The 26,176-nt window shown below is 45.4% G+C and overlaps 2 protein-coding genes, 1 long non-coding RNA gene and 1 pseudogene across 3 annotated transcripts; 3 read left to right on the forward strand and 1 right to left on the reverse strand.

The window, feature by feature from the left end:
* Window positions 1-7,386: 7,386 nt before the first annotated feature.
* Window positions 7,387-7,492, reverse strand: LOC124658536 (annotated as a pseudogene).
* Window positions 7,493-9,165: 1,673 nt separating this feature from the next.
* Window positions 9,166-9,848, forward strand: LOC124655669 (probable E3 ubiquitin-protein ligase ATL44). The gene has a single exon (XM_047194529.1). It carries the CDS (start codon window positions 9,252-9,254, stop codon window positions 9,846-9,848), a length of 597 nt encoding a protein of 198 aa, XP_047050485.1. The 5' UTR covers window positions 9,166-9,251.
* A 7,008-nt stretch (window positions 9,849-16,856) lies between these two features.
* On the forward strand, window positions 16,857-17,448 carry LOC124651441. Its single transcript, XR_006987407.1, has 2 exons — window positions 16,857-16,984; window positions 17,080-17,448. It is a non-coding gene; the product is annotated as an uncharacterized LOC124651441 (long non-coding RNA).
* Window positions 17,449-21,188: 3,740 nt separating this feature from the next.
* Window positions 21,189-21,855, forward strand: LOC124655670 (probable E3 ubiquitin-protein ligase ATL44). The gene has a single exon (XM_047194530.1). It carries the CDS (start codon window positions 21,259-21,261, stop codon window positions 21,853-21,855), a length of 597 nt encoding a protein of 198 aa, XP_047050486.1. The 5' UTR covers window positions 21,189-21,258.
* Window positions 21,856-26,176: the final 4,321 nt, after the last annotated feature.

Below are 26,176 nucleotides of genomic sequence, written 5' to 3' on the forward strand. Positions count from 1 at the left end.
TTTCCCTCTCTTGATCCTTGAAAACTTCCTCCACACCAAACTCGAAACAACTCATTAGAGGGTTAGTGCACAATAAAAATTTATATGTTCAGAGGTGACATAATCATTCTTAACACTTCTGGACATTGCATAAAGCTACTGGACATTAATGGATCAAAGAAATTCATCCAACATAGCAAAAGAGGCAATGCGAAATAAAAGGCAGAATCTGTCAAAACAGAACAGTTCGTAAAGACGAATTTTAAAATGGCACCAGACTTGCTCAAATGAAAATGCCCAAATTGAATGAAAGTTGCGTACATATCCGAGGATCACGCACGTAAATTAGCATATTTTTCTGAGCTACCTACAGAGAGGCAGGTCGAAATTCGTGACAGCAAAGAAATCTATTACTGCGCAGTAATCCAAATCTAGTATGAACCTTACTATCAAAGACTTTACTTGGCACAACAATGCACAAAACTAAGATAAGGAGAGGTTGCTACAGTATTAAACAACTTCCAAGACTCAAATATAAAATAAAGTACTGTAGTAAAAACATGGGTTGTCTCCCATAAGCGCTTTTCTTTAACGCCTTTCAGCTAGGCGCAGAAAGTGTGTATCAAGTATTATCAAGAGACGAAGTATCAACATCATAACTTGTTCTAATAATAGAATCAAAAGGTAACTTCATTCTCTTTCTAGGGAAGTGTTCCATACCTTTCTTGAGAGGAAATTGATATTTAATATTACCTTCCTTCATATCAATGATAGCACCAGCAGTTCGAAGAAAAGGTCTTTACAATATAATGGGGCAAGATGCATTGCATTCAATATCCAAGACAACAAAATCAACGGGGACAAGGTTATTGTTAACGGTAATGCGAACATTATCAACTCTCCCCAAAGGTTTCTTTATAGCATTATCAACAAGATTAACATCCAAATAATAATTTTTCAATGGTGGCAAGTCAAGCATATCATAAATTTTCTTAGGCATAACGGAAATACTTGCACCAAGATCACATAAAGCATTACAAACAAAGTCATTGACCTTCATCTTAATGATGGGCTCCCAACCATCTTCTAACTTTCTAGGAATAGAAGCTTCACGTTCTAATTTCTCTTCTCTAGCTTTTATGAGAGCATTTGTAATGTGTTTTGTGAAAGCCAAGTTTATAGCACTAGCATTAGGACTCTTAGCAAGTTTTTGCAAGAACTTTATAACTTCAGAGATGTGGCAATCATCAAAATCCAAACCATTATAATCTAAAGCAATGGGATCATCATCCCCAATGTTGGAAAAAATTTCAGCAGTTTTATCACAGGCAGTTTCAGCAGTTTTAGCAGTTTTTTGCAGTTTTGTAGGCTTTGCATTAGGAGTAGAAACATTGCCAACACCAATTATTTTACCATTGATAGTAGGAGGTGCAGCAACATGTGAATCATTAACATTACTAGTGGTGGTAATAGTCCAAACTTTAGCTACATTATTCTCTTTAGCTAGTTTTTCTTTTTCTTCTCTTTCCCACCTTGCATGCAATTCGGCCATTAATCTTATATTCTCATTAATTCTAACTTGGATGGCATTTGCTGTAGTAACAATTTTATTTTCAATATCCTTATTAGGGATAACTTTCGATTTCAAAAGATCAACATCAGAGGCAAGACTATCAACCTTAGAAGCAAGAATATCAATTTTATTGAGCTTTTCCTCAACAGATTTGTTAAAAGCGGTTTGTGTACTAATAAATTCTTTAAGCATAGCTTCAAGACCAGGGGGTACACTCCTATTATTGTTGTAAGAATTCCCATAAGAATTACCATAACCGTTACCATTATTATAAGGATATGGCCTATAGTTATTACTAGAATTGTTCCGATAAGCATTGTTGTTGAAATTATTATTTTTAATGTAGTTTACATCAACATGTTCTTCTTGGGCAACCAATGAAGCTAACGGAACATTATTAGGATCAACATTAGTCCTATCATTCACAAGCATAGACATAATAGCATCAATCTTATCACTCAAGGAAGAGGTTTCTTCGACAGAATTTACCTTCTTACCTTGTGGAGCTCTTTCCGTGTGCCATTCAGAGTAATTAATCATCATATTATCAAGAAGTTTTGTTGCTTCACCAAGAGTGATGGACATAAAGGTACCTCCAGCAGCTGAATCCAATAGGTTCCGTGAAGAAAAATTCAGTCCTGCATAAAAGGTTTGGATGATCATCCAAGTAGTCGATCCATGGGTTGGGCAATTTTTAACCAAAGATTTCATTCTTTCCCAAGCTTGTGCAACATGCTCATTATCCAATTGTTTAAAATTCATTATGCTACTTCTCAAAGATATAATTTTAGCAGGGGGATAATATCTACCAATAAAAGCATCCTTGCATTTAGTCCATGAATCAATACTATTCTTAGGCGAGAGATAGCAACCAATCTTTAGCTCTTCCTCTTAATGAGAAAGGGAACAATTTTAATTTTATAATGTCACCATCTACATCTTTATACTTTTGCATTTCACACAATTCAACAAAATTATTGAGATGGGCAGCAACATCATCGAACTAACACCGAGAAAATTGCTCTCTCATAACAAGATTCGAGTAAAGCGAGGTTTAATTTCAAAGAATTCTGCTGTAGTAGCAGGTGGAGCAATAGGTGTGCATAAGAAATCATTATTATTTGTGGTTGTGAAGTCACACAACTTAGTATTTTCAGGAGTGGCCATTTTAGCAGTAGTAAATAAAGCAAACTAGATAAAGTAAATGCAAGTAACTAATTTTTTTGTGTTTTAGATATAGAGTGCAAGACAGTAAATAAAGTAAAGCTAGCAACTAAATTTTTTGTATTTTGATATAATGCAGCAAACAAAGTAGTAAATAAAATAAAGCAAGACAAAAACAAAGTAAAGAGATTGGATTGTGGAGACTCCCCTTGCAGCGTGTCTTGATCTCCCCGGCAACGGCGCCAGAAATTTACTGCTGGCGTGCAGTTGACGTGGGAGATAGAAATCTTTGTTGTGTAACTTTTCTTCAAGTCCCCGGCAACGGCGCCAGAAATTTAGCTTGATACGCATACAGCACGCGTCCGTTGGGAACCCCAAGTGGAAGGTGTGATGCGTACAGCAGCAAGTTTCCCTCAGTAAGAAACCAAGGTTTATCGAACCAGTAGGAGCCAAGAAGCACGTTGAAGGTTGATGGCGGCGGGATGTAGTGCGGCGCAACACCAGGGATTCCGGCGCCAACGTGGAACCTGCACAACATAACCAAAGTACTTTGCCCCAACGAAACAGCGAGGTTGTCAATCTCACCGGCTTGCTGTAACAAAAGATTAGATGTATAGTGTGGATGATGATTGTTTGCAGAAAACAGTAAAACAAATATTGCAGTTGATTGTATTCGATGTAAAGAATGGACCGGGGTCCACAATTCACTAGAGGTGTCTCTCCCATAAGATAAATAGCATGTTGGGTGAACAAATTACAGTCGGGCAATTGACAAATAGAGAGGGCATGACCATGCACATACATGATATGATGAGTATTGTGAGATTTAATTGGGCATTACGACAAAGTACATAGACCGCTATCCAGACATGCATCTATGCCTAAAAAGTCTACCTTCGGGTTATCATCCGAACCCCTTCCGGTATTAAGTTGTAAACAACGAGACAATTGCATTAAGTATGGTGCGTAATGTAATCAATAACTACATCCTTAGACATAGCATCAATGTTTTATCCCTAGTGGCAACAACGACATCCACAACCTTAGAACTTTCACGTCATCGTCCCGCATTTAATGGAGGCATGAACCCACTATCGAGCATAAATACTCCCTCTTGGAGTTAAGAGCAAAAACTTGGCCGAGCCTCTACTAATAACGGAGAGCATGCAAGATCATAAACAACACATAGGTAATAGATTGATAATCAACATAACATAGTATTCTCTATCCATCGGATCCCGACAAACACAACATATAGAATTACAGATAGATGATCTTGATCATGTTAGGCAGCTCACAAGATCCGACAATGAAGCACATGAGGAGAAGACAACCATCTAGCTACTTCTATGGACCCATAGTCCAGGGGTAAACTACTCACTCATCACTCCGGAGGTGACCATGGCGGTGAAGAGTCCTCCGGGAGATGATTCCCCTCTCCGGCAGGGTGCCGGAGGCGATCTCCAGAATCCCCCGAGATGGGATTGGCGGCGGCGGCGTCTCAGTAAGGTTTTCCGTATCGTGGCTCTCGGTACTGGGGGTTTCGCGACGGAGGCTTTAAGTAGGCGGAAGGGCGGAGTCGGAGGGGTAACGGGGGCCCCACACGCTAGGGCCGCGCGGGTCCCCCCTGGGCCGCGCCGCCCTAGTGTGGCGGCGCCCCGTGGCCCCACTTCGTCTTCTCTTCGGTCTTCTGGAAGCTTCGTGGCAAAATAGGACCCCGGGCGTTGATTTCGTCCAATTCCGAGAATATTTCCTTTGTAGGATTTCTGAAACCAAAAACAGCAGAAAACAGCAACTGGCTCTTCGGCATCTCGTTAATAGGTTAGTGCCGGAAAATGCATAACTACGACATAAAGTATGCATAAAACATGTAGATATCATCAATAATGTGGCATGGAACATAAGAAATTATCGATACGTCGGAGACGTATCAGGACGTATCAGCCATCCCCGAGAAACTGAGATAGACAATACAATCTGATAGTAGCTGCTTTAACAACGGGACTAAAAGTATCTTCATAGTCAATACCATAGCGTTGTTTGAAACCTTTTGCAACAAGCCTAGCCTTGTACCTGTCAAGTGTACCATCTGCATTTTTCTTAATACGATAGACCCATTACAGTCAATAACATTCTTGTTGGGACTGGAGGGAACAAGGTGCCATGTCTTGTTCTGCATCAAAGCACTGTACTCATCTTCCATAGCCTTCCTCCAATTACAATCAGATAGAGCATCATCAAGATTGCGAGGTTCTCCTGTAGACGTAAGCAGATACCTAAAAGTGCCGTCAGTATAAACTTTAGGATTTTTGATACCTTTTTGTAAGCGTGTACGAGGAGCACGCATAGGTGTGGCAGCAGCAGACGTGGAAACAGCACCAATCGGCACAGAAGATCCAGAGGAGACAGAGCTGGGGGCAGAACTGCTGGAATCATGAGATGCATTGGATCCTGTGGTCTCTTGTGTGCTACTGGGCAGAGCGGAATCTGCCGCAGAGGATCCTCCAGCGCAGCGGGTGGGAGACAAGTCATCTGACGTGGCCAGCGGGGAGAGGCTGGCGCGCGCCGGGGTTGCATGTGCGCCCATCTCTTCCGCAGAATCGCGGGACCGAGGCGAAGGCGTGCAGGGCGGGGCGCGGGACCGAGTGCAGACGCGGTCGGGCGACGTGGCGATACGAGAGCGGCCAGGACCAGAAATAGACGCGGCAGCCTGCTCTGGCTCGCGATCCGAGCGGGATTCTGGGCCAGAATCTGCCTCGGGATTGCTCGTATTGTTCCCCTGATCATTGGAAAAGCTGTGTTCTTCAATTTCAATGATTTCTGCAGTATTTGGGCTCGAATTTTCATGTGTTGCTGGCTCAACCTGAAAAGGGTTAGTGATAGGCACAATAGGCAAGTAATCATGAGTATGCACACCCTCATTAGTTGATTCCAAAGGAGAAGTGTCACGTGGTAAAAGAAGAAGTTCTTGACGTAATCGGGAACCCGCGTTAGGATGAAGTGAAGCAAAGGGGAAAACACCTTCATCAAACACAACATCTCTAGATATGTAGACACGTCCAGTGGACACGTCAAGGCATTTAACACCTTTGTGAAGAGGACTATAGCCTAAGAACACACATTGTTTGGAGCGATATGCAAGCTTGCGTTTGTTATAGGGACGAAGATTAGGCCAACAAGCACAACCAAAAACTCGAAGGGAATCATAGTTGGGCTTGACATGTAGTAATTTTTCAGTGGGAGACTCAAAATCAAGCACTTTGGAAGGAAGCAAGTTAATGAGAAAAGTGGCGGTAAGAAAAGCTTCGTCCCAAAATTTTAAGGGCATGGATGCGTTGGCAAGTAAGGCGAGACCAACTTCAACAATGTGGCGATGCTTGCGCTCAGCGGAACCATTTTGTTGGTGAACATGCGGACAAGAGACATGATGGGTAATACTGACTTTCTGGAAAAAGGCATTGAGTTTCTCATATTCGCCACCCCAATCAGTTTGCATGGTGATAATTTTACGATCAAACTTACGTTCAACAAGTTGTTGGAAGTTAAGAAATGCTTGATAAACATCAGAACGTTTCTTGAGCAAATAGATCCAAACAAATTTACTATAATCATCGATAAAACTTACATAATATAAGTGTTTGCCAACAGATGGAGGAGCAGGGCCCCATACATCAGAAAAGATTTGTTCCAAAGGAAAAGTGGAGACACTAGTAGGTACAGAATAGGGTAACTGATGACTCTTAGCCTGTTGACAGGGATCAAATATGTAAGGATGTATTTGCGGTAAATGAACTAAATTATTTTTCCTAAGACTTGTTGAACAATAAAGGATGATGGATGTCCTAGACGACAATGCCATGTGGAGAAGGTGGGCTTGATGGCGGTGAAGGCGTGTTTGTGAGACCCCGTAGATGCAGATATGAGGGGATATAAACCATCATGACAAGGGCCTCTAAAAAGTACTTCCTTCGTGACCTGATCCTTGATCAAGAAAAAGAATGGGTGAAACTCAACAAAGGCATTGTTATCAATAGCAATTTTATGTGTGGAGAGTAAACTTTTTGAGGCACTAGGAACATGTAAAATATTGCGGAGTTGAATAGAACTATGAGGGGTGTGCAATACTGAATGACCAACATGCGTAATATGCATACCTTTACCACTTGCGTTGTGAACTTGGTCACGCCCGTGATAGGTGTCACGGGTTGTCAATTTGCTCAACTCGCCGGTGATATGATTTGTTGCTCCGGAGTCCATGTACCAGTTTGTGTCCACGCCATAAGCTCCTTTTTCCTCTACATCATCATCATCATCATCACGATCGGAGTAGCGCCACCAACATTCGTTAGCGTGGTGGCCTTCCTTCTTGCAGATTTGGCATATGACGCCATCTTGCCAGGAAGAGGGAGTGCGACCTCGGCCACGGCCACGGCCTCCTCCGCGACCTCCTCTACTGGGACGGCGCTGGTCCTGGCGTCCACGGGGATCATCATGGCGCTGCTCTTGGCGGCGCGATTGTGGTTGTTGCTTGACTTGCCCACCATGATAGGTGTTGTTGCGGCGATCGCTGGTGGCGGCATTGGCGGAGTTGGAAAAGGTTCCCGCGGTTTGCCCAGTGGTGGCGAGCATGTTTTGACGAAGATCCCAAGATGTGACCATGGAGCACATGTCATTGAGAGACATAGTGGGCACGACCTGGACGGAGGCAACAATAGGATTATAGTCGCTATCCAATCCATTAAGAATGTAGTCCTTGAGCTCATCATCATCAACTTTCTTTCCCGCAGCAGCAAGTTCAGAGGCGAAACCCTTCATCTTAGAGATGAATTGGGTAGCGGTCATGGCGTCCTTCTTTGTGTTGGCGAGGGCACCACACAAAAAGGAGACCCTGCCTTTGGATTGAGTGGAGTATAGAGCGAGCAAGGCAGCCCACACATCGGCGGCGTGCTCTAGATCGAAGACTTGGGTGAGAACATCCTCGGACAAGGAATTGACGAGGCAGCTCACGACCTGCTGATCTCTGATGATCCACGTGTCATAGGCCGGGTTGGGAACACGGATTTTCTTCTTCTCTGCATCTTCTACCTCCAGTTCTTCAGGTGGCATCTGATCGGAACCCTCCAGGAGTCCCATGACCCGAGCACCGCGGAGGGCAGGGAGGACCTGCGCCTTCCATATGAGAAAATTCTCGCGTGTGAGTTTCGTCGCCGGAGCAGCACCAAGGGAAGCCGGCGAGGCCAGCGTCGATGAAGAGGCCGACATGATCGTTGGGAGGGAAGGGTTGGGTTGTTCTTTGACTCACGATCGAGAGGATCGGACGGTTTCTTCTTCAGCTCACGACCGAAGTGTTCGGGAGGATTTCTGTCTGGGCACGATCGAGGGGATCGGCCGGGATCGGGATTTCTTTTGTTTCGACTATCGCTGATTCGTCTGTTTCCGGCGGCTATCGGGGAGAGGACGGCTCTCGATACCATATTAGTTTGGCAGGAAAACGATACCCTCAAAGGGATCGTTGTATGTGTATATATGGAACGGGTATAACCCGACTCAGTATCGTACAAGGATGTATGTGTCCGGTTGGAGTACTACTCCATACCGGACCATACCATATCATATGTCTAACACAGACGACATTGACACCGCACCACCAGGGGTGTTACACGCGGGACAAAAGTGTTGACATCGATGTTCACCACCTAACATGGTGCCAGCGGGCGTGGGTGAGGGGGGGGGGGGTAGGGTTCCTTCGAGTCGCCTTGGAGGGAGGAGCCGAAGGTTAATTAGGTGGGGATTCGTTCTGCTCCTGACCTATTCTTATCATGTGATAGTAAACTGAATCTTGGGTTTGATACACGTACCTGACGTGGCGGACAACCCTTCACATGCTTCTCGCCGGTCGCAACTGTTCTCGCCACGCTCCTACACTTTTTTTTCTTTCTTTCTTCCGTTCCATGATCATCATTTGTTTTCTAGCTTTCGAGAATAGAATCCCGTGCCCCTCTTTCCTTGACAAAGATCGAATTTACTTGCTCCTTTCCACGTCTGATCAGTCGGCTCACTTAAGATGCCATGTCCATTCCGAAGCGCACCACTTAAGTAAAGTTGTACTGTATCTGCGAGTAGAGATGTCAATTTGTCTAGTAAAAAATAAAAGAAAAAGCTAGAGGTTGCATAGATTAGTCCAGATCGGTGGCACCTAATTTGGAAAGTGACATGTTCCCAGTTGTACCCAAAAGAGGGCCGAAAAGAGGTAGCAACGAAAACATGACACAAGAATTCAAAGAAGAATTGTTCGAGAGTGACACTCCCACTTAGTAGCAAGCATGAGAGCTTAATTATGAATCATATCCCTAGCTAGCTACCCAAAGCCACCATTGTCCTCGTGAGCTCTATAAAACCGCAGCAACCAGCACCCAACTCTTCCCTCCTCTGCTGATCTCTATCGATTATCTCCCACTACACACACTGGACCTAAACAGGCCCCTCTCAGCTGCCGCACTGCTCCCATCTTGTCCCACCGAGAACCAAGGAGAAAATGCCGCGTCATCTGCTGCAGGAGTCCGTCGACCGCCTGGCCGCGATGGCCGAGCCACCAGCGTCGGCGGCCGGCGGTGCTGGGGGGATGCACAGGGACACGTTCCTCATCATGGCGGCGATGCTCTGCTTCCTCCTCTGCGTCGTCGGGCTGGCTCTCGTCGCGCGGTGGTCCAGGCTTTGCAACCCCTCCGCCTTCTCCGTCGACGCGCCGGGGGCAATGCCGCCGTGCAAGGGGATCAAGAAGAAGGCGCTGCAGTCGCTGCCCACCGTGTCGTGGAGGCCTGAACAGAGGAATAAGGACGAGGAGGATGGCGAGGTGCCGGAGTGCGCCATCTGCCTGGCCGAGTTTGCGCATGGCGACGAGGTGCGCGTGCTCCCGACGTGCGGCCACGGCTTCCACGCCGCCTGCGTCGACGTCTGGCTCCTCTCCAGCTCCACCTGCCCCTCCTGCCGCCGCGCCCTCGTCGTCGCAGTGCAGCCAGCCACCGATCCTCCGACGACGACCACGTGCTGTGAGCGGCCCGATGTCCACGCGCAGGGCTCGGCCACCGGCGCCGGCGCAGGCGCAGGCCGTTGCCGGCCGTCGGCACAGTAGGCGTACAGCAGACCGGTGGCGTGCGTACTCCTCCCCCATGCGCGCGGTACCCTTGACCTTTCTTGGTTTGTCTTCTCGCGGTCGCATAACATGTACATACAAAGTACAGTAGTTTCTCACGTAAATACGCGTCATTTGATTTCTGTGTACAGTTTCCCCGTGTCCTATAACGTACAAATGTCCAATGCAGCAACTGTACAGTGGGCGCACCACTTGGTCGGCGTAATTGAATATGTTCGGCACCTTTCGTCTACGCGTCCCTCTCTCTCGAGATGAATTTGTGCGTGTAGCATGAATCACACGTACGGTACCCATGCATCGTCACGGAGATGTGCGTGTCGTCGACGTTTAGAGTTCAGTGCGAGATGGAATCGATCATGGCGGCTGCGAGTACAGTCGTGCTAGGTCCTGTCGCGTCGGAGTCGTGGCCGGCAAAATTGAGGTGCCGCCGGGGCCGGGCAGGCAGGTAGGATATTTTTTCCTGGGTTAGTTAGGCCGTGATGTGATGTGTAAGCCTGCACGGACGCATGTGTACGGACAATCGCCGGTCCTAAGCTCGTGCGGTTTTTAGCTAACATTGCGGTAGCTGGTATGTACACCCACACCCTTTATTTCAGGGGAGTGACTACGTAAGGCTAGTTAGACTACCCACAATGGGAGTATCATAGGTAGTATCATGCATTTACGTACATGCGAAAATCTTGATGATGGCGGTCACGATTAAGGATGAGAGAGAGAGTACTAGTATCATAGGTAGATCATTGTATAATAGCACATACTACTAGAAAAATTAATGTCAGGTAAATCTTGTACATATATTTGCATTGAGATTCTACAAAACAATTAATATATGAAGACTATGATACTAGTATATGATACCATGCATTGTGGAGATAGTAATACGTAGTAGTATCATACGCATGATACTTACTATATGATACTATGCATTGTGATTAGTCTTATAGTGCTTAGTATCATGCATCCTAGCCCCACCAAAAATACTGATGTGGCAGGTAATTATGGATGAGAGAGGAGATTAGAGTATCATAGGTAGATACTGTATCATAGCGCACACCACGAGAAAAATTAGTATCAAATAATTCTTGTACACAAATTTGTATTGAGATTCTACAAATCAATTAATATAGCAAAACTATGATACTAGTCTATGATAGTATGCATTATGGATCTAGTATCGTAGAAAAGTATCATATACATGATACTACTATATGATACAACCCACTATGACCAGCCTAACAGTCGACTGAGATTTTAGTTTGTCTCAGTCGACGCCCTATCATCGTGAGGCCACTCGACAATTGACAGACATGCACAGATGGGGCATGCAAAACAGCATGTGCACGCATGTTGTGGTAGCTAGCCAGCTGCCAATTAAACAATATCATTTTAATTTATACAAAGGTAATTAACAACAGTTTAGATTTCATTTAGCCTAGTACTAAAGGAACTTCGTCAAAAATAATAAAAGTAAATGTTCCTTAGACCTTTTCACAAATTTAATTGAAGACTGCCCGTCATTTAAAATCGAAGAACAAGGAAAAAAAAGACAAAAATATGGAACCAAAAGATATGCCAGTTACACATTTTTTGAGAAAAGTGCAATTCATATTAAAAAATCGGTTCCTAGTTGCAAATTTCTTGAGAAAAGTATAACTCGTATAAAAATACTTCTAGTTACATATTTCTTTAGAAAAGTGTAACTCGAGATCAATAACCGGTAGCTAGTTGCATATTTTTTGAGAAAAAAATGCAACTCATATTAATACCAGATGGAGTTGCACATTTCTTCGAAAATTGCAACTCACATTGAATATAGGATGCCAGCTGCATATTTCTTGAGAAAAAGTGCAACTCATATTAAAAATACGTTTGTAATTGCTCATTTTTTTGAGAAAAATGCAACACGTATAAAAAAGGCTTCTAGTTGCACATATTTTTAGAAAAATGTAACTCGTATCAATAACCAGTAGCTAGTTGTACATTTCTGTAGAAAAAATGCAACTCATATTGAAACCAGATGGAGTTGTATATTTCTTTGAAAAGTGCAACTCGCATTGCATATTTCTTGAGAAAAAGGGCAACTCATATTAAAAATAGGTTTCTAGTTGCACATTTCTTGAGAAAAGTGCAACTCATATTTAAAAAACTTATAATTACATATTTATTTATTAAAGTGTAACTCGTATCAACAATCGGCTGGTATTTGCACATTTCATACAAAAAATTAAAACTTGTATGGAAAACTTTAATAGTTGCACATTTCTTGTGAAAAAAGTGTAACTCATATTAAACCCGATGGAATGTATATATATATTATATAAATAGGAAAAGACAACCAACATAGATAATAAAAAAATAAAATACATATAAAGCATGGCTTGCATATTTTCTTGATGAATATCAATAAAAAATACACAAATAATATAAATAATCGTAAAGAAGGCATAAGAAAATATTATAAGCACAAATGCCGTCTACTTTGCTATTTGTACAAAATGAAACAAAACAAGTGCCGTAGGCTATATATATGTCTGAAGTAGCTATTCTCCGTCGTATCTAACTGTTTTCGTGGTGGTATTGACACCGCGCTGCGAATCTAGAGGTCCTGAGTTCAACTGCCCCAGGGCGCGCTGCTTTTTATTTATTTCCGTTCACTGGTTGCACGAATCTCAAAGACTCAGTCACCCACCTGAGACTTAGCAAAAAACGTTATACCAGATTAGGTGATCCACCTTTCATAAATCTGGTTCAAGTATATCTAGGCGAAAAGCTTCTCTCATTTTGAAAAAGAAAACTGCATCAACTAACTTGTTACCGCCAGAATAGTAGATAAATTTCGGCCAAATGTGGTGCTAAAACAAAATGCCGATGTACATAGGTTCTAACTTTTCCGCTGACGTGAACCGGTACCTAAGGACACCAGGAGGAGGCGATTGTGAGGCGGCCAGAAAAACCCTTCTAGGGTTCTGTCCCCTCGCCGGCTAGGCCGGCGGTCCGCTCCGCCTCCGGTGGCCTTGGGGCCATGAAGGTATGCGGACCACGACCTCTCGCCGGCGGGAGGGCTTCGTACTTTGTTAGGTTGTTTTCAGTGTCTCTTCGGGATGGTGAGACGGCGGCTACATGCTGAAGTCAGAATAAAGTCCTCCCCGTCCTATCCTCGCTTCGGTGGTGCGTCTAGCATCAGCGGAGGGCGTGTGGAGTCGTGTACCCGGCAAATATCCTGGGATCCAGTCGGTTTTCGTATTGATTTGTGTGTTTTCGGGTCAGTCTCTTCCGATCTACGGTTGTCATCTTTGGCGACAGTTGCTGCTCTGGTGCGTTGGTTTTTGGGGCCTTAGCACGACGACTTCTCGTTTGTCTACTAAAAAAAGCTATACTGCGACAAGCTTTGCCTGACTCCGGTGATGGAGGGCGAGGACAGCGGCGCGCCTTCGGCTCACATCAGAGTCTGTAGTTGTCGCTAGATGGTCCAGTGATCTACTTGTAATTTTTATTACTTTTATGTCTGTTTATACTACTATTGATGATTATTAATAGATCGGCGGAATTTTCGCAAAAAAAAATGCCGATGTCCTGCATGTTTGTTAAATCCGAGAAATGGTTCAATATCGACATTAATGTCACTGCCCGGGAGTTCACCACTTGGGGCGGTGCGGTTGTGGAACTCTATGTTGAAGATGAAGGGACCGCGCCTTCGCCAACCGACCTAGAGGTTGCAGTCGCATTGGCGCCGATTCGTGAGCAGAAGAGTAGTAGAAGACACCAATGCCCGGAGCGGCCGCCCTATCACCCATATATTACATAACGGCTTGACCACAACGGTCGTCTCAGTGCCACTGAGAATAAGCTCCGAAATCGCAGTGTGGTTTCACATATTCCCTGCAATGCTCCAGATTCAGACACATTTGGAAAGAATTTCATACATCTTGTATTTGTGCCACCAGACATCAGGGAAGATAAATGGATTCGCCAAATTTGCAAGACAACAACCGGAATCAAGCTTATTGAGAGAGAGAGAGCCCTCTCCAGATCCGCCTCTCCTCAGTGTACTCGACCATGGAGGATAAACCATAAGACCGCATTGGCAAATCGCTGCTCGCTTGCATCACAGAGAGGGCTCGGGAGATCCCAAATTTCACAAGGGCAAACAACAACCTAAGACTAGACCTATATCAATCTACGTTCTACAAAGGAAACCTAGCTAGCCTTCTCTCCCATCGTCACTCCCTGCGGCGGTGGCTCTAGAGACAGGGGGAGGGGTGTTGGGCGTTCACATAGGACTCTAAACGAGGAAAAGAAGACGATACATAAAGAAGGGTCATGGTTGACATTGCAACATGTAAAGGGTCAGCTCAAGAAGATGCTTGGGAAGCATGTGAGGGAGGACTACTAGAGGAGCATGATGGCGGATCGGGCGAGAACTTCGACGTGGAACCACAATTGTAATCCTCAAGCGCCTCAGCAGAGTGCTCTCCTATAGTATCATGGCAGCTCTAGCAAATGTGGTCGCATATATATAGTATCATAGCAGCGCTCTACCAACGGTCTGATAGTCATATGCACATGAGGTCGAAAATAGCTGAGATTGAGATCTTTTGTACGCCTCACCGAGCTCAGCTTTAGAACATCCCTTCCATTGAATCTAGGGTGGTCCAACAACAACATCGATCTCAGGCCGCCATCAATGGAATGTCGCCACTGAAAATGCTCTAACATCCAACTTTGTAGTATGTTCGAACTCATTCTTAATCCAGATGTAGAAAAGACGATGCTCATCAGTGAGCTTAACCTCACCAATAGATATGTGGTTAGGATATTTCAAACTAAAATGACAAAGGGTATAGCTTTTAAAAAAATCTAACCTTTTACTAATAATAACTTTTCAATTTAAATTCAAATGTTAGTATCAACCTGATACAAGCCACGAGAGTTTATACCCGTCGTCCAGAACATTGCCTCATAAATAAAATAGAATAAAAAAGGCAAAATACAAACATGTGCATGCATGAGTCATACGGGAATGCACTTTTGATCTTAGGTGCATATGCTCCTGACACCGGAAAAGACATTTTAAAATATAAAAAAATCTGAACAAAATTTCCGCATGTATATGTCGACATTCTATGTGCGCATGCAAGTTTCGCGGAAAACCGACATCTTTTGGGTCCTGTGTAAACAAACAAGAAATTGTCATTTGTAGAGCTTATTTTTAGCACCAAAATTTATCTTCTTAACACATGACACAAAAATATTGATTTTTCGTAAAAAAAACGACTTGACGAATAGATAGAACATTAAGATGTATTTGCGATATTTTTTATCAGAATTTTTTAACACTTTATAATACGTTTAAAGTTCATTTAAAAAATGCTATGCCCGTTTTGACCACCAGGCAGGCAACCTTTGAACGGACGCGCCACCAACCTCAACTTAAACCTATAGATGCAGACAGACTTGGCTGTCTCCTCTCTCGCTCGTCTACAGTGCCGAGAGAGGCGACTTTGTGAAACCACCGAGTCTCTCCACCTCGCTCGCCGTCGATCCGTGGTTTCCTCCGCCTCCGGCGGCCGCTCCGGCGGCGGGAGGTTGGGGAAACCACGGATCTAGGCTTATACATAGTGTAGGGGTAGGTTTGGTACAGGCCGGCGGCGTCTCGGAGGCGGGGTGGTCGCCGGTTTGGAGTTTGGTGGCGGCGTGCTTCCTCCGGCGGCGGCGCCCTCGGAGCTTCTTCGTCAGCAGTCGTCGTTCTCGAGCTCGGAGATCCACGGATCTGCCGAGTTCCTTGTGCCCGGCCGGATTCGATTAGGCGACGGGTCCGGCGTCAGATCAAGATGAAGGTCAAGTTGATGTTCTTCTTCGCGTCGTCGACGATTGTTCTTGGAGTAGGATCTTCTGATCCGGCGATCGGCGACTTCCCGACTGTCAAGGGGCTGGCTCTGATCCAAGGATTTGCAGAGCAGCGGCAGCGGTGCGCCACCGACGGCTTCAGCGCATCGACGCCGACGGGATCCAGCAGGCTTGTTTTTTTTGCTCTTTTTCTGGATCTTGCTGTAAGCTCGAAATTGTAATGTCGTCTTCCTTCTTAGCAAAAAAAAAAAACCTCAACTTAAACCTCACCCTTGACCTCTCGAATCGCTCCATACATCAGCGTACTTTGGCGCCACCCCAGCAACTCGGTTACCCATCCACGCCACCAGTCAAGAAATGAGCTCAGCTAGGTGTTGACTAGTGAATCATGCGCCCTGGGTGTGGTTGATCGATCCAGTAGGCACTTTACCTTACATATATCCATCGTTTTATCTCTACCTTTTACATGCCCTTTCGATCCTTAACCACAATTTTGGAAGGAAGAAGATAATCTAACCACGCCATGATTGTCATCAAGATAACAAGTGGGAAAAAGGATTAAAAGGAAGGTGATCTAATTGGAGCGGTAAAGTGCAAAGCAGAAAGGAGAGGGAGCGTCCCAAGTTGCGCAGAGCGGGCGGGGCCGCCGTGCCAACTCGATCGAGTCGCCGGAGGCCGGCGTTGATGATTGGATAGAGTACATGGGGTACGTCGGGCTGGGGTCGCCGCTCCACCAGTAATGCTACACCTACGGACGCGAAACCTTACGGAAAGATTACGCGCTGACGGGTCTCCTGACGTGTTGCCAGCGTGGAATAGAAACCCAGTCCGCACGGTACGACAAAAAAAAAAGGAAAAAAAAAACAGTCACGCAAGGTAAATCCCCGATCCTATCTCCTGGGGACGGAGCGAGGCGGCGTCGCGCCGTGATCTTGCATCGGCCCGGCCGTTGTCGGTTGCAGCTGCTGAACGGCAAGCGCCGTCTCCCCGGTGAGCTGCTGGACGGGCGGACGACGTCTCCATGGCGAGCTGCTGGACGTCAAGAGGCGTGCTGCTGAACGGGAAGCGACGCCTGCGCGGAGAGCTGCTGGGCAGAAGCTGGCGGCGCGCAAGCTGTTGGACCACAGGCGGCAGCCTTGGCGAGCTCTTGGTACGGGCGGCTGCAGGCAGGGCATGGTTGCATCATCGATGACAAGGCAGGCGAGGCCCAACTGTAGCCTTGGTGCTGCATCTCGTATGTACATGTGCAGTATGAGCAGTAGACCATGGTGAATGGGGTTACGAAGAGAAAATTGATCTTTTGCAATCTTTGGTTACTGCTACAAGGCTTTGGGCTAAGATGAATTTACATTTGAATTTGCAGGACTTGTAGGTATATGGAAGAAGACAAATTGTAGAGTTGTCTTTGAGATCTGAATGTTGACGTCAAGTAGCAAAGCAAGCCTACAGTTCTGGAGTTGGATACCAGAACTGTGACTGCAGTTGTAAATAAAATGCCTGGAGCTTCAGAAGAAGTTGGGATCTACAAAAATAGAAAAAAATCTGAAGGCATAACATAATCCATAGCTTAGCAGTTCTTGATGAACTAGGAATAATGATGTTTTGTTTGGACAGTATCCCAGGAACTTACCAACTAGTTGTAAGAGAAATGTTGTAAACTCTGATATTGTAAAATATACAATGTAGTTATGTTCTTGATATTTTAAAGGATTGTAAACCTTGGCCTAACAACTTGTATTGTGGAATAATGAATAAGAAATATGTTTGCTGAAAACTTGTATGGTGTTTTGTTTGGACAGTATCCCAGTATTGTTGTTCTCTCAACAAAGATAGTAAGGTTATGCTGCTGATGCTTGAGGTAAGAACCATTAGAATAAATTGCAAAAGAAGATAAACTCTACTTGGCAGTATTAGCATACAATTTCTCCGAAAGAGGAATATTCAAGTGGCAACAGTAATTCAAGTGGCAACAATAATTCTAGTTTTCTCTAGATAATTGCGACATTCTTTCTCACCAAAGGTCAGATTTTCATGACCATCCGCTGCCACAACAAGAGAATTGAAATTCTTGTTTACTCGTATTCCAGCCTGATCATTCAACTCAAGCCTCCGCTTAACATTGTAGTCCAACCTTTTGTTGCATCTAAATAACCGAGATTTATGTGGACTTAGTGTATGATTATGATCCAAAATAACCGTCGAAAGATGAAATTTTCCTTCCAGACCACGGACAATATTAACTTTAGCTTTACATCCTAACCCAGCTGTTGGATTTGGCTTCAATATATTTCTTGAGTTCGACTGGGTCTTACCATGACGAGAGCAACAAAGTGTGAGGTACCTTAGTTCTCCATTATCATCTCTGTTTGAGCTTCTTCTCGTCACACCAAACCCTTTTGCTTTAGCATAATTCTTGTAGTACTCTCGTACATCATCCTCAGTATCAAATGTCATCCCCAATTCAGGATCTTCAAGTAACACATCATCTTGAGTTGCACCCTGGTTCTCTTCAAGTTCCACACTGGTTTTCTTCTGTTGCTCGATACCATCATCATCGCTTGAAATAGACATGTCACTTGATTCTTGAACACTATGTGTTTGATCATCCATTCCTACAAATAATAATGATGTTTTGTTCCCTATTAGTATTTAACCAGATCACATAAAAGCATGATAACATGAAGGATTTTACATGACGCCTGTAACATTTATCATACGATTGATAGACTGCCCTATGCTAGATAGGAATAAGCAACACGCATGCACCTAATTTATATGAATATCACACCTTCTAATTTGCAGTTAGGGTCGATATGGACGATGGCAAACCTTCTTGATCAACTTGAGCAGCTCGGTCAGGTACTTGGGTGGGCATCTGTGGACGACGAACAGCTCGGCCGGTGGCACGACGGCGAGGTCTAGCTGCAGTGCAAGGAAAACGATGAGCTACCTAGATGTGGCTGGACGTTCACGACACCATGGAGGCAGCTCTGTATTCCCCAATTCACAAAAATAAATCTCTGTATTCCTCGATCTAAACCAGGTGTAGAACTTACACTGCAGTTTTCGCTTGTCGCATAATTAGCGGCACGTCCGACGTCCGGGGAGCAGCTCGCCGGCGGCAGAACGGCGAGGTCTACTGCAGGTTTTGAGGAAGATTGGGAGCTCCGTATGCGCGTCCGGCGATGGGCAAATACTGGGCTGACGGTGGTGCAGCTTCCGATCTCAACGAAGGCCAAAACATAAGGGGCAGTTTGAGCTTTTCGTTGCCAAATTAGCGGCACTTCCTCCTTTTTTCCGTTCAGCCTCCACGCGGCCTCCACGTTGGATCCAAGCCTTGTCAGCCCGTAACTCGTCCGTAACCCTCCGTAGGTATAGCATTTTCACCGCTCCACTATGCGCCGTGGGTCGTGAGTGGCGGTTTTAGGCCGTGCCCGGCCCGGCTATTTTTTTTTTTTTGCATGGAAACATTAAGGCTTTATTCAACTTCGGACACACTCACTCTGTCAGCCATAAGACTAGACACGAGAAAGCTAGGGGGTTGTTCCATCCAGCAACTCGTAACCTCGAGTGTGCAAGCATGTTTTCGAGCAGGAAACGCACGCACGTGTTGCCGCGCAATTTGCACCGTTCGAAAGGTACGTACGCCGGCCAATAACTACGCACGGGCACGGCCATTATTCATTTTTGTGTGTGTGTATGTACTGCTTTCCGTCCCGGAGTATTTTTCAGTGAAGCTGGACCCGATGAGAACTTCGTAAGACCATTGAATCAGGACAGATTCCTTACATTTTCCTTAACCATGTTGCTGTACGGAGCAGCTACCCTTAGGGTATAAACGAATATGATACTTTTCGCACGAAACTCGTTTTGACTTCGTTTTAAAGAACCCAAAAAAAATTAGGATCATTTTTACCCAGAAAATTATTCAGGGTTATATGAAAAAACTGGGACATGCCGGAGCAGGGAGCCCGCTAACAAGATCTTATCGCAACCAAACCATCACTCTTTGTCAAAGGGCAAAATCATCACTCTTCGATACCATTGTTGCAATGCAAGCCGCCACACGGATCTCCTGTCGCCGTCCATGTAAGTATGTAACTGTGATGTCGTGCAAGTATAGCCCCGGGGAAGCACGCATGGAATAACGATCTCCAAAATGATGCCGCCGGGAGGGGAAGCGAAGTGGAACAATGTTGTCGTCCAACCCTACACCGCAGGGTCAAGGCCTTTCCCTAAAAAGGTGACCTGAGGCTGAGTGGAACGGTGAGCTCCGTGATGCCCCGTCCCCCCAAGGATGAAAGCGACGTCCGTGGAGTGCTGCGTCATCAGGCCTTCGCCCAAGGAAACCTGGGCCCATCATCCCCACTCCGTCAGACCGAGGCGAGGAAGACACGAGGCACCGCCGACCTGCAACCACATGGACTAGTCCACCTACGAACGTGATGGCATTGCCACTAACACGAGTGAGCCACCTTCCTCACCACCAAGGGAAACCGACGGGCTAGACCAAAGCGTCGACAGATTAGCACCCCAAGCAGCAAGAACCCAACAAACTGATGATCACCAGAGCGGCATGAGAGGGTTGGCACCTCACCCTAACTCTTTGGTGAAGAAGATATTGTCGGCGCCGGAAATGGCCACGAGAAGGGACACTGCACAGGACGTGGACGTCGGAGACGACAACCACTAGGACACACTGACACAATCGCAAGACACCGAGTCCCCGTGTCGTCAGGGATGTTACACGCAAGACAAAAGCCCGACGTCGATGTCTGATACCTGCCATGGTGCGCGGCGGGGATGGGCGAAGGGGGCTGGGCTAGGGTTCCCCCGAGCCGGCGGGAAGGCGCCCGCGGGGTGGGGAGTGGATTCTTGTGCTCCTGACCTATTATTATCATGTGGTAATAAACTGGATCGTGGGGTTGACACATCTAACTGTTCTCGCCACGCTCCTTTTTTTTTCTTCCGTCCCATGATCAGCGATTTGTTTTCTAGCTTTTCATAATGGAATCCCGTGCCCCTCTTTCCTTGACACAGATCGAATTTACTTGCTCATTTCCACGTCTGATCGGTCGGCTCACTTAAGATGCCCTGTCCATTCCGAAGCGCACCACTCAATTCGAGTAGAGATGTCAATTTGTCTAGTAAAAAATAAAAGAAAAAGCTAGAGGTTGCATAGATTAGTCCAGATCGGTGGCACCTAATTTGGAAAGTGACATGTTCCCAGTTGTACCCAAAAGAGGGCCGAAAAGAGGTAGCAACGAAAACATGACACAAGAATTCAAAGAAGAATTGTTCGAGAGTGACACTCCCACTTAGTAGCAAGCATGAGAGCTTAATTATGAATCATATCCCTAGCTAGCTACCCAAAGCCACCATTGTCCTCGTGAGCTCTATAAAACCGCAGCAACCAGCACCCAACTCTTCCCTCCTCTGCTGATCTCTATCGATTATCTCCCACTACACACACTGGACCTAAACAGGCCCCTCTCAGCTGCCGCACTGCTCCCATCTTGTCCCACCGAGAACCAAGGAGAAAATGCCGCGTCATCTGCTGCAGGAGTCCGTCGACCGCCTGGCCGCGATGGCCGAGCCACCAGCGTCGGCGGCCGGCGGTGCTGGGGGGATGCACAGGGACACGTTCCTCATCATGGCGGCGATGCTCTGCTTCCTCCTCTGCGTCGTCGGGCTGGCTCTCGTCGCGCGGTGGTCCAGGCTTTGCAACCCCTCCGCCTTCTCCGTCGACGCGCCGGGGGCAATGCCGCCGTGCAAGGGGATCAAGAAGAAGGCGCTGCAGTCGCTGCCCACCGTGTCGTGGAGGCCTGAACAGAGGAATAAGGACGAGGAGGATGGCGAGGTGCCGGAGTGCGCCATCTGCCTGGCCGAGTTTGCGCATGGCGACGAGGTGCGCGTGCTCCCGACGTGCGGCCACGGCTTCCACGCCGCCTGCGTCGACGTCTGGCTCCTCTCCAGCTCCACCTGCCCCTCCTGCCGCCGCGCCCTCGTCGTCGCAGTGCAGCCAGCCACCGATCCTCCGACGACGACCACGTGCTGTGAGCGGCCCGATGTCCACGCGCAGGGCTCGGCCACCGGCGCCGGCGCAGGCGCAGGCCGTTGCCGGCCGTCGGCACAGTAGGCGTACAGCAGACCGGTGGCGTGCGTACTCCTCCCCCATGCGCGCGGTACCCTTGACCTTTCTTGGTTTGTCTTCTCGCGGTCGCATAACATGTACATACAAAGTACAGTAGTTTCTCACGTAAATACGCGTCATTTGATTTCTGTGTACAGTTTCCCCGTGTCCTATAACGTACAAATGTCCAATGCAGCAACTGTACAGTGGGCGCACCACTTGGTCGGCGTAATTGAATATGTTCGGCACCTTTCGTCTACGCGTCCCTCTCTCTCGAGATGAATTTGTGCGTGTAGCATGAATCACACGTACGGTACCCATGCATCGTCACGGAGATGTGCGTGTCGTCGACGTTTAGAGTTCAGTGCGAGATGGAATCGATCATGGCGGCTGCGAGTACAGTCGTGCTAGGTCCTGTCGCGTCGGAGTCGTGGCCGGCAAAATTGAGGTGCCGCCGGGGCCGGGCAGGCAGGTAGGATATTTTTTCCTGGGTTAGTTAGGCCGTGATGTGATGTGTAAGCCTGCACGGACGCATGTGTACGGACAATCGCCGGTCCTAAGCTCGTGCGGTTTTTAGCTAACATTGCGGTAGCTGGTATGTACACCCACACCCTTTATTTCAGGGGAGTGACTACGTAAGGCTAGTTAGACTACCCACAATGGGAGTATCATAGGTAGTATCATGCATTTCATGCATGCGTCAAAATCTTGATGCTGACGAGTCACGATTAAGGATGAGAGAGAGGGTACTAGTATCATAGGTAGATACTGTATAATAGCACATACTACTAGAAAAATTAATGTCAGGTAAATCTTGTACATATATTTGCATTGAGATTCTACAAAACAATTAATATATGAAGACTATGATACTAGTATATGATACCATGCATTGTGGAGATAGTAATACGTAGTAGTATCATACGCATGATACTTCTATATGATACTATGCATTGTGATTAGTCTTATAGTGCTAGTATCATGCATCCTAGCCCCACCAAAAATACTGATGTGGCAGGTAATTATGGATGAGAGAGGAGATTAGAGTATCATAGGTAGATACTGTATCATAGCGCACACCACGAGAAAAATTAGTATCAAATAATTCTTGTACACAAATTTGTATTGAGATTCTACAAATCAATTAATATAGCAAAACTATGATACTAGTCTATGATAGTATGCATTATGGATCTAGTATCATAGAAAAGTATCATATACATGATACTACTATATGATACAACCCACTATGACCAGCCTAACAGTCGACTGAGATTTTAGTTTGTCTCAGTCGACGCCCTATCATCGTGAGGCCACTCGACAATTGACAGACATGCACAGATGGGGCATGCAAAACAGCATGTGCACGCATGTTGTGGTAGCTAGCCAGCTGCCAATTAAACAATATCATTTTAATTTATACAAAGGTAATTAACAACAGTTTAGATTTCATTTAGCCTAGTACTAAAGGAACTTCGTCAAAAATAATAAAAGTAAATGTTCCTTAGACCTTTTCACAAATTTAATTGAAGACTGCCCGTCATTTAAAATCGAAGAACAAGGAAAAAAAAGACAAAAATATGGAACCAAAAGATATGCCAGTTACACATTTTTTGAGAAAAGTGCAATTCATATTAAAAAATCGGTTCCTAGTTGCAAATTTCTTGAGAAAAGTATAACTCGTATAAAAATACTTCTAGTTACATATTTCTTTAGAAAAGTGTAACTCAGATCAATAACCGGTAGCTAGTTGCATATTTTTTGAGAAAAAAATGCAACTCATATTAATACCAGATGGAGTTGCACATTTCTTCGAAAATTGCAACTCACATTGAATATAGGATGCCAGCTGCATATTTCTTGAGAAAAAGTGCAACTCATATTAAAAATACGTTTGTAATTGCTCATTTTTTGAGAAAAATGCAACACGTATAAAAAAGGCTTCTAGTTGCACATATTTTTAGAAAAATGTAACTCGTATCAATAACCAGTAGCTAGTTGTACATTTCTGTAGAAAAAATGCAACTCATATTGAAACCAGATGGAGTTGTATATTTCTTTGAAAAGTGCAACTCGCATTGCATATTTCTTGAGAAAAAGGGCAACTCATATTAAAAATAGGTTTCTAGTTGCACATTTCTTGAGAAAAGTGCAACTCATATTTAAAAAACTTATAATTACATATTTATTTATTAAAGTGTAACTCGTATCAACAATCGAGTTGGTATTTGCACATTTCATACAAAAAATTAAAACTTGTATGGAAAACTTTAATAGTTGCACATTTCTTGTGAAAAAAGTGTAACTCATATTAAACCCGATGGAATGTATATATATATTATATAAATAGGAAAAGACAACCAACATAGATAATAAAAAAATAAAATACATATAAAGCATGGCTTGCATATTTTCTTGATGAATATCAATAAAAAATACACAAATAATATAAATAATCGTAAAGAAGGCATAAGAAAATATTATAAGCACAAATGCCGTCTACTTTGCTATTTGTACAAAATGAAACAAAACAAGTGCCGTAGGCTATATATATGTCTGAAGTAGCTATTCTCCGTCGTATCTAACTGTTTTCGTGGTGGTATTGACACCGCGCTGCGAATCTAGAGGTCCTGAGTTCAACTGCCCCAGGGCGCGCTGCTTTTTATTTATTTCCGTTCACTGGTTGCACGAATCTCAAAGACTCAGTCACCCACCTGAGACTTAGCAAAAAACGTTATTCCAGATTAGGTGATCCACCTTTCATAAATCTGGTTCAAGTATATCTAGGCGAAAAGCTTCTCTCATTTTGAAAAAGAAAACTGCATCAACTAACTTGTTACCGCCGGAATAGTAGATAAATTTCGGCCAAATGTGGTGCTAAAACAAAATGCCGATGTACATAGGTTCTAACTTTTCTGCTGACGTGAACCGGTACCTAAGGACACCAGGAGGAGGCGATTGTGAGGCGGCCAGAAAAACCCTTCTAGGGTTCGTCCCCTCGCCGGCTAGGCCGGCGGTCCGCTCCGCCTCCGGTGGCCTTGGGGCCATGAAGGTATGCGGACCCACGACCTCTCGCCGGCGGGAGGGCTTCGTACTTTGTTAGGTTGTTTTCAGTGTCTCTTCGGGATGGTGAGACGGCGGCTACATGCTGAAGTCAGAATAAAGTCCTCCCCGTCCTATCCTCGCTTCGGTGGTGCGTCTAGCATCAGCGGAGGGCGTGTGGAGTCGTGTACCCGGCAAATATCCTGGGATCCAGTCGGTTTTCGTATTGATTTGTGTGTTTTCGGGTCGGTCTCTTCCGATCTACGGTTGTCATCTTTGGCGACAGATTGCTTTGCTACAGTGCGTTGGTTCTTTGGGGCCTTAGCACGACGACTTCTCGTTTGTCTACTAAAAAAAGCTATACTGCGACAAGCTTTGCCTGACTCCGGTGATGGAGGGCGAGGACAGCGGCGCGCCTTCGGCTCACATCAGAGTCTGTAGTTGTCGCTAGATGGTCCAGTGATCTACTTGTAATTTTTATTACTTTTATGTCTGTTTATACTGCTATTGATGATTATTAATAGATCGGCAGAATTTTTGAAAAAAAAAATGCCGATGTCCTGCATGTTTGTTAAATCCGAGAAATGGTTCAATATCGACATTAATGTCACTGCCCGGGAGTTCACCACTTGGGGCGGTGCGGTTGTGGAACTCTATGTTGAAGATGAAGGGACCGCGCCTTCGCCAACCGACCTAGAGGTTGCAGTCGCATTGGCGCCGATTCGTGAGCAGAAGAGTAGTAGAAGACACCAATGCCCGGAGCGGCCGCCCTATCACCCATATTACATAACGGCTTGACCACAACGGTCGTCTCAGTGCCACTGAGAATAAGCTCCGAAATCGCAGTGTGGTTTCACATATTCCCTGCAATGCTCCAGATTCAGACACATTTGGAAAGAATTTCATACATCTTGTATTTGTGCCACCAGACATCAGGGAAGATAAATGGATTCGCCAAATTTGCAAGACAACAACCGGAATCAAGCTTATTGAGAGAGAGAGAGCCCTCTCCAGATCCGCCTCTCCTCAGTGTACTCGACCATGGAGGATAAACCATAAGACCGCATTGGCAAATCGCTGCTCGCTTGCATCACGAGAGAGGGCTCGGGAGATCCCAAATTTCACAAGGGCAAACAACAACCTAAGACTAGACCTATATCAATCTACGTTCTACAAAGGAAACCTAGCTAGCCTTCTCTCCCATCGTCACTCCCTGCGGCGGTGGCTCTAGAGACAGGGGGAGGGGTGTTGGGCGTTCACATAGGACTCTAAACGAGGAAAAGAA

The sequence above is a fragment of the Lolium rigidum genome, chromosome 5 (assembly GCF_022539505.1).
Source record: "Lolium rigidum isolate FL_2022 chromosome 5, APGP_CSIRO_Lrig_0.1, whole genome shotgun sequence".
Lineage (NCBI taxonomy): Eukaryota > Viridiplantae > Streptophyta > Magnoliopsida > Poales > Poaceae > Lolium > Lolium rigidum.